The following is a 12,308-nucleotide window of genomic DNA, read 5'->3' on the forward strand; positions in this document are numbered from 1 at the left end:
AGAAAGACGTCCCAGGGGAAGGCATGAGACATTTAGAAATCAATATTTCTATACAGGAGCACTCAGGAAATTACAAAGCATGTCAAGAAAATGGATGCTTACTAATGGCAGAAGGTGATGGTTCACCTCAGGGTAAAATGTTTCTGTTGGCTTAAGGCTGGAGCTATCATTTCTGCTGCTCAAAGAGTTAGCCCTGTTCACATACAAAGGTACAATGTGAGCAGAGTAATTTTTTTAACCAATGGTTCATCTGGGGGGGGGAATCTTGTAGTCCTTTATCTGCTGTTAACCGGGTCATGGCCAGTATCCCAATAACAGCAGGCCTGATGTGACATCTGGACTGACATCACTGTAAAGACAGGATCAACTTCAGCTCTATCATGGAGCAGTTGCTGACCCACAGATTTGTGATAAAAAACATTGCATGAAATCTAAGAATGTTCCTTGAGTTATAACACTGGGGTAAGGGAGTGTACCTGTGTTTTTTATCAGTAAACAAGGATTTCAGCTTTAATAGTATCATACTGTGCCCATGCATATTTACAAAATGGTTAATCATTTCACATAATTTTAATCCTGATTTAAAATCCCAGTTTGTAGGCAAGAATTTGTTGAAGTGCCTAAATTCAGACTTCACAGAAAATTGCAACCAAAAAGTCTTTTAATCTCAATCTGACACAAGGTGCTTAAAATATATGACACAGAAGGGACAGAGGGAAGGGGAAGGGGAAGAAGGAGAAGGAGAAGGAGAAGGAGAAGGAGAAGGAGAAGGAGAAGAAGAAGAAGAAGAAGAAGTTGATGTTTTTCCCAGCAATCTTAATTCCAGTTTGTGATTCATCCAGGCCGGCATTTCACATGATGTACTCTGCATATAAATTAAATAAGCAGGGTGACAATATACATCCTTGTCATACTCCTTTTCCTATGCTAAACCAATCAGTTGTTCCAGATCTGGTTCTAACTGTCGCTTCTTGACCCTTATACAGGTTTCTCAGGAGACATGTGAAGTGGTCTGGTACTCCCATCTCTTTAAGGACTTGCCACAGTTTGTTGTGATCACACGATCAAAAGCTTTAGCGTAGTCAATGAAGCAGAAGTAGATGTTTTTCTGGTATTCCCTTGCTTTATCCATGATCCAGCAAATGTTGGCAATTTGATCTCTAGTTCCACTACCTCTTCAAAACCCAGTTTGTACTTCTGGCAGTTCTCTGTCCATATACTGCTGAAGCCTAGCTTCTAGGAACTTTAGCATGACCTTGCTAGTGTGTGAAATGAGTGCAATTGTGCAATAGTTTGAACATTCCTTGGCATTGCCCTTTTTGGGGATTGGAATGTAAACTGACCTTTTCCAATCCTGTGGCCACTGTTGCATTTTCCAAATTTGCTGGCATATTAAGTACAGCACTTTAACAGCATCATCTTTTAAGACTTTGAATAGCTCAGCTGGAATTCCATCACCTCCGCTAGCTTTGTTGTTAGTAATACTTTCTAAGGCCCATTTGACTTCACACACGAGGATGTCTGGCTCGAGGTCAGTGATCACACCGTCATGGTTGTCAAGGACATTTAGATCCTTCTTGTATAGTTCTTCTGTGTCTTATTGCCACCTCTTCCTAATCTCTTCTGCTTCTGTTAGGTCCCTACCATTTTTGTCCTTTATCATGGCCATCTTTGCATGGAACGCTCCCTTGATTTCTTCAATTTTCTTGAAGACCTCTCTAGTCCTTCCTATTCTATTGTTTTCCTCTATTACTTTGCACTGTTCATTCAGGAAGGCCTCCTTATCTCTCCTTGCTGTTCTCTAGAAATCTGCATTCAATTGGGTAAATCTTTCCTTTTCACCTTTGCTTTTTGCTTTTCTTCTTTCCTCTGCTATTTGTAAAGCCTCATGTCATGATCTGTGCAGGACTGGGAGCAAGGCCTAGTGCAGCCTGGTCCCAGGAAAGACCTGCATGGCAGTGGAAAGCAGACATAGCCTACAGTCCCCACAATGCTTAGCGACAGTTGTAACCAATCAGGGTCCAGAGATTGTGTGAAGAGACTGTGAAAACTGTGGAAACTGTGTTCTTTCTCTTCTGCGGTCTTGTCTCTCACAGAGCTAAACTGAGGGGACCGTCTGGTCTGAGGAAAAGATCCCTCACTTGGGACAGAGTGAGTACAGGAACAGGCCTGGTATAAGAAGCTGTGGGCCTTGGAATAGTAACTAGTTAAGTGAAATAGGTAGTCGTGTTAGATTTGATTATTTTGCCTTTAAACACTGTTATATATTTTAAGCACCTTGTCTTGTTTTCAGTACCCCATTACTGTGTTAATAAACCCTTTCTTTTATGTTCTCTGCCTGGTCGTCACGCCTATATTTTCTCGGCTTAAAGGGGGCATTTTGGATCGGTTTGAGAGGGTACTCTGGGCCTTTTCAAAGGGACCTGAAGTCCAGAGTGGTGGCAGCTGAAGGTGGCGACCCACTGGGGGTCATGACACCTAATCAGACAGCCACTTTACTTTCCTGCATTTCTTTTTCTTTGGGATGGTGCTCATTGCTGCCTCCTGTACAGTGTCACAAACCTCCATCCATATTTCTTCAGGCACATTTTCTATCAGATCTAATCCCTTAAACCTATTCTTCACCTCCACTGTATATTCATGAGGGATGTGATCTAGGTCAAACCTGAATGGCCTAGTGGATTTCCCAACTTTCTTTAGTTTAAGCCTGAATTTTGCAGTGAGTAGCTCATGATCTGAGCCACAGTCAGCTCCAGGTCTTGTTTTTACTGTCTGTATAGAGCTTCTTCATCTTTGACTGTAAATGATGTAATCAATCTCGGCTTATCATGCATCATCTCAATTCATTATGTACTCTCTCTGGCCCTCCCTCATTAAAATCAGAAAGATTACAGCACTGAGGCTCTGACTGAGCAAAATCTGTTACTCTTGAAGACGTTACTCGAGGTATTGTGAAAAATGTTGTTGCTAAGAGACGTGTGAATCTTGAGTACTAGAAAAGGAACCTTCCCTTTCCCTTTCTTTCTGGGTTATCACCTTTAATTATAAACCTGACATAAAGGGAAATGAAATGCTGTAGTTTTGGAAACAGGAAATTTGAAAAGCAATTCCTAGCATGTAGACACAGCAGTACAAATACAATTTATTCTGAATGCAGCAGTTGGAAACACTATTAACATGGTAAAATGTCAGATTCTCAAACAGAGTCACCCAGCGAGTGTCAGTTTCTAAAATCTCACAAAAACAGATCGAAAATTTTCTACTCACGCCTAAGGGGATCCGACCTTTGACACAAACTGGCATGTCTAGAATTCAGTATTTTCCCAATTCATGGCATTTTATTATTTTTCAAATAAGCCTTAACTGTAATGACAGCCGCTGGTGGAATTGTCGCAGAGATTCACTGCTAATGGAAATGATTTGTCATCAGGTCCTTAGAACAGCTGTGTATTGAATTAGTGCTTCTGTGGAGCAGGTACAAAAATTAAGTAATATGACTGAGAAATTGCTTAAGAAAATGCCACATTTGTCTCCCCTTACAAGATATCAAACCAGCACTACTTAAAAACGGCACATAACAAGCTGCAAAACTAAACAGCATTTGCAGGTGGATTCATTAAATAAAAACTTACCACTCAGTTTGGGAATTACTGGGGTTGTGCTTGCAAGAATTGCCATCAGACAAAAACATATTTTTAATAAAAGACCCATCCATAATTTTACGGGATGGCAGCAATTGTTAGCATCATTGCTTTAGATACAGAGAAGATGTGTCACATGCATGTAACTTTTTTTTGGACAAATGACTACAGCAAATCAATGTATGGATTTATTGAGCATCATATTTTAAAGTTACATTTTAAAATTGCTACATAATGTTTATGTTGCTCTTGGATTCATTAAAACCATCTGATTTCTGTCTTCTGCCTTAAGCCTGTACAATACAGAAGACTAATTATTATACTAATGTCCTTCAGTCTAGAAGAACGCAAAATGAAGGAAGAATTGTGAACTGGAAATTGATCTTGCATGGCACTTCATCTCAGCCGGACCACATGCAGCAACCCCGTGTCTACACATCATACAATACAGTTCAAAATGACAGGAGAGGGGTCGAAAAGATGATAGACTTTGCGGAGGTATCACCATATTCATTTGCGTTCAACTATTATTTTCGTTTTAGTGTGTGAAGCAAATCAGGTGAAACTGTTATCGCTTTCACAACTTTCTGGATTTAGGCCAGTTTACACAGTACAGCCAGTAGATACATGACATTTTTGGGGAAAGTGTTTGAAAATATTTCGTGTGCTGCTTTCTGGCTCAGAGCCAGCAGACCAGTTCTTTATCAAGGCCAGCTCTAGTTGTTGGTGACCTCTTTGGCATCTTGGCTGTTAAGTGTGGACAGCTGACAGAGGTCATGTTGAGGGGTGCAAACTGAGAATTTCCCATACTATTGCAGTGGTCTCTGGGGCACCCCCTCGTGGCACTGGCCTAATGAGGTTGGAGCCATGTACAGTGGCATGGCTAAATCCCACACCGAAAGTGAGCCCAAGTGGTGGTGCTGGTTCTTGGTCTGGAATCCAGCAACAGCCTGACCCCATCAGCATCTGGTGCCAGCCATATTATGTACAGGATCGTCTCAAACTAGACAGTAACTATAAAATAACTTTAGTTAGATCATATCCAGAGACGATTCACACTTAGGGATCTGCTTGTCCCACTGGCACATATTAGCCATGGGGAAAGCCAGAGTGTGCTGACCTGGAGTCTACAACCAGTGAATTATGTGACTCTATCACAATTTGGCTATCAGCATGTCCAGGCCAGTCAATATTTGTATAAAACATGTCAACACTTTTTTGCCAATAATTGATTACTCATAATGTTCTGCTTCCTCATCTACATTTCAGGACCACACCACTGTGGAGAACCTAAGTGAAAACCCCAAAGCGACAGAAAGTACTACCCACAGCATTGAGAAAGGGCAGGAGCTGGCCCCATCAGACGCAATGCTCCGTCTGCTGCAAAGTGCATTTAGTGGTCAGATGGGCGGAAATAAAGTACCAAAGAAGACTCTGAATGAAAAACTAAATATTCCATATGAACATTTGTACAAGGCTTTCGATAAGCTAAATCAACCCCCCCAGTTGAGGGACTCAGAGGAGTCTCTATATAGTGACTATGTTGATCTTTTTTACAATTCCAAACCATATAAGCATAGAGATGACAGATTAGTGCAAGCCTTGGTTGATATTCTGAATGATGAAAACTAAAGGCACAGGCCATAGAGCACTAGGTTGGAAATATTCATATCCCCTTCCCATCGCCATAACACTTCTAATTTCAAAATAACTCTTGCTTATTCTGACAATTTGGATTATCACCTTTTTTGTTGCTTTCTATTTACCAGCTACCTAAAACGTGGGGAGAACTAAAACAAAAACTTGCTAGACTTGAGGTAATCACAGGCCCTGGTCACACGAAAGGTTTTGGGCTGGGAGAGGGACGGATCGGGGGTCCAGCAAACGGGCGTGATCCCACCGCAACATCTGGGAAACGTTGTGCACCCGTCCCCGATCTGGCCCTTCTGGCCAAAAACCCGCATCAAAAATACACCACCTCCAGAGGAGGTCTTTCCGGAACGGCCAGGGCAAGCGCGGCTGTGGGATCGCCAGCGCATCCTTCTGCCAGCACATCCCTGGCTCCTAGCCGAACTGCGCATGCTCACACATGCGCAGTTTGGCAGCCTCCCGTCGCTTTGTCCCCGGTCTCCCCGGCATCTGATCGTGCCAGGGAGCGATTGCGCAGCAGCTCACGGGATCTGTATGATCCCGCCGCCGCGTCTCTATTTTGGTGTGGCTTTCAAAAGCCACACTTTGCCAGTCCCCCCCCCCCCGGAGACCCCCCCTGTGTGGCAGGGACCACACTTCATTTAAAGCTTTCCATAATCACAAACAATAGCAATTCACTCCAGGGATTCCCCCCCCTACCCTTTCTCTACAAACTGTATACAAATATATGAGCCCTGATTTCTGCCCCAACCCCAAATTCTTTCAGTATAATGCTTTTCAGAGGCTTTCATGTAGCCTTTCTGACCATTTTTCCAGGCAACAGCATACACCAATGCTTTAGACAAAATACACACAAGGAAATTTAAGGATGGCCAAGTTCCAATATTTCTGTTGAATTCAGGGAAGAAAAAAAGCAAGGGGGGAGGAAAAACTCAACTACCAAAGCTCTGACAATCAGGACAAACTTTGCCAGGTGCCTAACAGATGACAGAGTGGTTAGTTGGTGAACATCTCTTGGAAGGCAGTTTCACAAAGAGTTGAAACCACAGAAAAGACACTGTATCCCACAGATACCCACCTCGCATCAGAAGGCAAGGGAATCTGAAGACTTGGGCCGCGTCAAGGTATTTTGTTGATGCGAACAATACTCCCTCAGGTCCTTCTCCCACCACTTTCTCCTTTCTCTCTGTTCTTGTCCTCCATCCTTCAGACAAGAGCCAAAGTGCATCTTCCTCATCTACTCCCCATCCCTATTTCAGTACTTGGCAGCAAACAATGCACTCCCAGTAGATCTGATCAAACTCCCTGAACTCTCATGAGGTTCCCTGATTAGCCAGTGCTAAGCCATGGGAACTAACCTTCCTGTCAAGGCCCCGTGTCAATGTGGCAAAATACAAGTTGAATACCAGACCATCCATTGAGGCAGCTGAGGCAATCAATTTGGTGCCTGTACTCTTTTGACATAAGGATATCTCCTAAGAGTTTGAGGAGACTTACTTGGGATATGTGGCTTGCTCCTGCATTGAAAAAGAAAGAAAGGGTAAGGAGATTGTACCTCAGCTCTCATCTGAAGACCGAAGGGCAAGAGAGAAGTGGCACGAAAGAATAAGTGCAGGGACCTGAGGACACCACCCCTTCAATGCCACCCCAACCATTTCTGCCTGGAGAATGGCCTCCAATGACAATCTCATCTACTGGGCAACTTTGTACTGGGGAAGGCAGTCCTTAGGGCTCTTTTTGCAGCAGGACGGTTGCCCCAAACGTTTTAGGGCTTTAAACGGTCAATACCAGCATTTTGAATTGTTCCTGGAAACAAACTGGAAGAAGAAATAAGGTAGTTGCAGAATTCTTTCTCCCAAAAGACTGATGAACAAAATAGCTGAATTTTGTTACTTCCTTTTGGATCCACTTAGAAAATTGTTTCTTTAAAAAACATTTATCTGCAGCTAGACAGCTTTGATAATCTGATATATTTGTAGAACCAGTTAACTCTGCTCTTCCTGTCAGGAGAACCAACTACTACACCAAAAACAAGAGTGGATCTGTGTTAATTGTACAGATCCTGGGAAACTCAAACAGCCCTTAGGATGCTGCATATGGGGCAATCATTAGCCCCACTTCCAACAGACAAAGCAGGAAGCCAATGCTGGCACAAACAGTGCTGGTGCAGGTGGTACTGTGTCAGTGCCTAGGCGTGGGGTGTGTGTGTCAGAACTCTATAGGAGGGTACCAGTTATCCTCTTTCACTGGCGTTAGAACCAGTCCTGCTGAGATGTGAATGAAACATAAGTTCACACATTTCAATACCTCTCAGAAAAACACTAAATATAACCAGAGTTGGTTTCATGTCTGTCTCAGTGAATGACACAACTGTCAATATCCAACCTGCTCCCTGGGAGTTGAGAGGTTGATGATGGTTGTTGAAAGATGAAAAGGCAAAGAGAAACAATGTGAGAACTTTTTAAAAATATCAACATTAAGAAGGCCCCTTGTGTGGCTTGCCAGAATAGGAATGCCTGTGGAGAATGGGCCTTAGTTTGTATCCCACCAAAGTTTGAAAGAGATAAGAAAGAAGAATTGATGAGGAAGGCAAATAGTGAGAGAACTGCAAGGTCTATTGATAGTAAAGAACACAGGTATAGACAGAGTTATAACAGTTTACACTGATGAAAAGCATCAGTCCTAGAGTATGGTGACCAGGAAGCAGATAATCAGGTAATGTAGAAAATAATATATAAATCACTGTACATTGACTACAGCTGTGTATTTCTTCCATGTGCACATTTTCTGTAGTGATTAACAGTGCAACCCTAAGCAAAGTGACAGCCTTCTATGTACATTGAAATCAACTCTGCTTAGAATGGCAATGTTAGAAAATTTGTTGACTACAGATACCAAATGAAACTAAACTGTTGAATCAACAGTTACAAATATGAAGTGATGTTAAGCAGCAGAATGCATGAAGATTAAGCTAATATAAATCTAAAACTCTATAGCTAGCAGAACAGGATCTAAGATTTTATTTCTCTTCCTCTTCCTCTTCCTATCTAATCAATATAGGCCTTGTTTTGAACCAATCTGCAAGCCAACCAATAGTTATGAATGCTTATATTTGGTACAATCAGTGTGATTTGGAAGCATTCATATATTTTGCCTGGAATGCAGACAGTGTTAAGAATCGTTCACCATGGGTACTAATCACACTGCCTGTTATCTTAAGGAATGAGGCACTTGCCTTTTGAAGGAGGGAAATATTTATTCCCCCTCTACAGGAATGGGATCCCAGAGTAAGAAGAAAATCTGGACATTAAACTCTGCCTTCATCTTACTCAGATGGAAACTACAGTTGACGACATAGTTCTGGTTCCAGGGATTATTACCCTTAAATCCACCAACTTCAGTGATACTTGAAGTTCCATGGAGGCATACTTTAAATTACCCTTTCTTCACTTTTTATGCTAGACCATTTTCCTCCCAGTGCCTTTCCAAGTAAGAGTTTTATGTGAGAGCCAGGGAAAATACTTATACTCTCTTTATTAAATCTTAGCATGATTCCTGATGGAGAAGTTTGTCTGGGTCATAAACTCCATGGGACTATCCATGCAAATTGTCTAAAAGGGATCAACATGGATAGCATGGTGAACATGGTGAGCATGGAAGTACAACAACAATTGCTGCTGTCACGAAATCAGCAAAAGTCATTCCCAACTTCCATGCTAGCAGCTCTTTTCTGTTAGGTACTTCCTGTTCTACTTCCCGTCTTGATGCTGCTTGTCACTGGAAACATGACTTTACGAAGCATAATAATCGGAGTTCTTCAGCTGCACATCAGTTTTCTACTGATTTAATTTCAGCAGGGCTTTTTTTGTAGAAAAAGCCCAGCAGGAACTCATTAGCATAATAGGCACCCAACAGCAGAAACTCATTAGCATATTAGGCCACACCCCTGACAGCACAGCTCATTGGCATATTAGGCCACACCCCCATGTTACCAGAAGTGTGCTCATCCAGCCACATCCACCTTTTGCTTCTTATTCTGTTTACCTTGTTTGTTGTCAAAACCCAGGGCTTTTTTGTAGCAGGAACTCCTTTGCATGTTAGGCCACACACCCCTAATGTAACCAATCCTAATGAGTTCCTGCTGTTGGGTGTGGCCTATTGTCTTGATGCTGCTTGTCACTGAAAACATGACTTTACGAAGCATAATAATTGGAGTTCTTCAGCTGCACGTCAGTTTTCTACTGATTTAATTTCCGTGTTTAGAAGGGTTATTCCTGATTTACTCCAGTGTAACAATAAGAAAACTATGATTATTCTGTGTAATCAGAATCTTAGTCTGATCTTTCTCTCATAAAATTCCATCACTTCTCCATTCTCCTTTCTTTATCCTCTTGCCTTACCCTAAACACGTGACTTGTACTTCTTCCAGTTGCTATGGGATTAAGAGAAATAGAATGACCAGTGATGGTTGGCAACCCAGTACAAAGTGCCAGTTGAATAAATGATTGAGTGATTATCAATGCAAAGTGGAAAACAAATGATAACTTCTCAGAATCTGGGAACTACACTGTACATAACACAACGCTTCTAGCCTTTATGAATATCTAGCTTAGATCATGATAATTATTGGCTGCCTTCTTCAGGAAATATCATTAAGAGCAATTCTTTCTTGTTTATGTGAAAGTTATCATGCCAAAACTTCAATTACAGCAGTAGCAATGGCCAATACATGATGGTCGTAGTCAGGGTAGCCCCTTAAATATGTGGTTTTGTTTTTCTTTTTAAGATGAGTACCTATGTTTATTTATATTTATTTATTCATTCTTTAGATTTGTATCCCGCCCTCCCCGAACTAAAGTTTCATGACAGCTATGCTGAAATTAATTAGATACAAAATTTGCTGCTTGAATGTTTCCAACCCAGTGTGCATTGTACAGCTGTTAAATTATTTTTGTTAGTCTTTTTGGTGCCAGTCTATGTTTTGTGAAAATGTACAATGAAAGATAAAAGCATTTTATCTCAAAGAAAAATAACATTATATTTTCTTTACAGGTATTTATAGCACATTAAAGATTTTAACACACACAGTTTAAAAAAATTATAACAAACTTTAAAAATAATAAATTATAACAAACTACATTATTGGTTGAGCAAGGCACTTTCATCCAATAAAGTATTTTTGATGGCATGTTATAATGACAACAGCCAAATGTATGTGATGTGATGTTAAAATTTACCTTTGTTTAATCGTAGCATTATCCATAATACAGCATAATGTGTTAGCAGAGCCCAGAGTGTGTGGTCTCAATGTTTGTAAAGAAACACAGCACTGAGACACAAAATGGAATAGATAAGCTAGCAGACATTGGGCACAGTGATCTAAACACTGAACAGGGAAAGGGAAAGGCCATTCATATATGTTGACTGCACATCCCTCTCTTATGACACCTTGAGTCAGCTTGGCACATTAACATCAGGCAAGAAGACTTATGTTATACCAATAAAACAATAGCTGTCTAGCACCCTAACCACATACTTGCTGGGTACTGGGTTATGCGAAACCATTGTATTAAACCAGCTTCAATGAAACTCCTTTATGTGGCTTGTGTAAGGCACCCTGTGATTCAGTAAGGAATATGACATTCTCTGTTACTACTTACTTCAAATGAAGGCACTTTCGTCCCAATGCAGAGTCCCTGCTGTGCACATACAGGGTCCAAAAGCTATCCCACTGGGTTAATTTCCATCGCCCTCACTTGTCCAATGTATGTAAAGGGGGGGGGGGATCCTAGCCACTCTAAGGTGTGGTGGGGTGAATCATTCACATGTCATTCTGCTAGATGGAATATCTATTGTACACAGAAGACTTTGTGGCATCTTTTTCAAACTTTTTATGACATGCCAATGCCTCCGTGCTGAGTGTTCCTGTCACCAGGCCACATCCTAAGGTTGTGGCCACACAGACTAACATTTTAACCTGAGATACAGAGGAAAGGGAGGGAATGCAGAATGCAACGATGCCATATCACCTCCGTTTCCTTCTCACGCCTCCATTTTAGTCATGTTTTCCCCTCCCTGCCTTGGTGCAGGAACCAGCTTCCTTCTATTTTTTTTGCATTCAAAGAAGCAAGTAGGTTTCTGGCAATCACAGGACTAAAGGCAGAACACCAGCAGAGGAAGCCGGTTTTTACCTAATCCAAATATGCTAACTGGCATTTAATAGGCATCTCAGTGAATCACCTGCAAAATCACTGACTTTGCCCAGAACCTGGCATTCAGTCCAACAGAGGAGCTGCTTAAATAGGAGGAAAGCTCCTTTGATTGGATAAAGATGTCATACTTTCCTTTGTAAAGTGGTAGGACACCGACCTGGGTTACCAACTCTGGCTTGGAAAATTCCTGGAGATTTGGGGGTGGTTCCTGGAATACGGAGAGTTTGGGGAGAAGCCCACCAACAACCATAGAACAGCTTGTCATCCCCACCCCACGTTCTGACTGTGATAGCATATGGCCTTGCCTTTTCCCATTTTGGATTATTTGCTGCCTATATGCTTGGCCCGCTGCCTTGATGGTTGAATAACTGCTTGGGCATTCCAGAACTGGTTGCTAGTAGTACTATGCAAGTGTGAGACCCATAAGGACATGCAGGGGACATCTCATTTCCCTCCCCCCACTGTTTCCTCTATACCTTCCCTGAAAGCCCTGCTCTCTTCTCTTCTTCCTCCCATACTATTCCTTTCCCTCCTCCTGGCAACCTCCATAGCCTCATTTTTCCTGCTTCCTTTCCTCTGTCCCGCCCACCCACCACCCTCCATTTTAGCTGTCCCCTATCTTTAGCTATATTTATTGTTTGCTTCATTTATATTCTGCTTTTCTCTGCAATGGGTACCCAAAGTGGTTTACATCATTCACCTCTCCACCATTTTACCCTCACAACAATTCTGCAAGGTAAGTTAGGCTGAAAATGCATAACTCACCCTGAGGTCACCCGGTGAGCTTCCACAGCAGAGTGATGAT

At 41.9% G+C, this 12,308-nt stretch overlaps 1 protein-coding gene across 1 annotated transcript in view; it reads left to right on the top strand.

The window, feature by feature from the left end:
- The window catches only part of PCSK1 (proprotein convertase subtilisin/kexin type 1), a 52,688-nt gene extending 47,415 nt beyond the window's left edge, over positions 1–5,273 (top strand). The window contains exons 13-14 of the mRNA XM_015422608.1: positions 3,978–4,139; positions 4,911–5,273. Of these exons, the coding sequence (XP_015278094.1) occupies positions 3,978–4,139; positions 4,911–5,273 (525 nt within the window). The remainder of the gene's footprint in view (positions 1–3,977; positions 4,140–4,910) is intronic.
- Positions 5,274–12,308: the final 7,035 nt, after the last annotated feature.

This window comes from Gekko japonicus, unplaced genomic scaffold (assembly GCF_001447785.1).
Source record: "Gekko japonicus isolate JY-2015 unplaced genomic scaffold, Gekko_japonicus_V1.1 scaffold1782, whole genome shotgun sequence".
In the NCBI taxonomy this organism is placed as follows: domain Eukaryota; kingdom Metazoa; phylum Chordata; class Lepidosauria; order Squamata; family Gekkonidae; genus Gekko; species Gekko japonicus.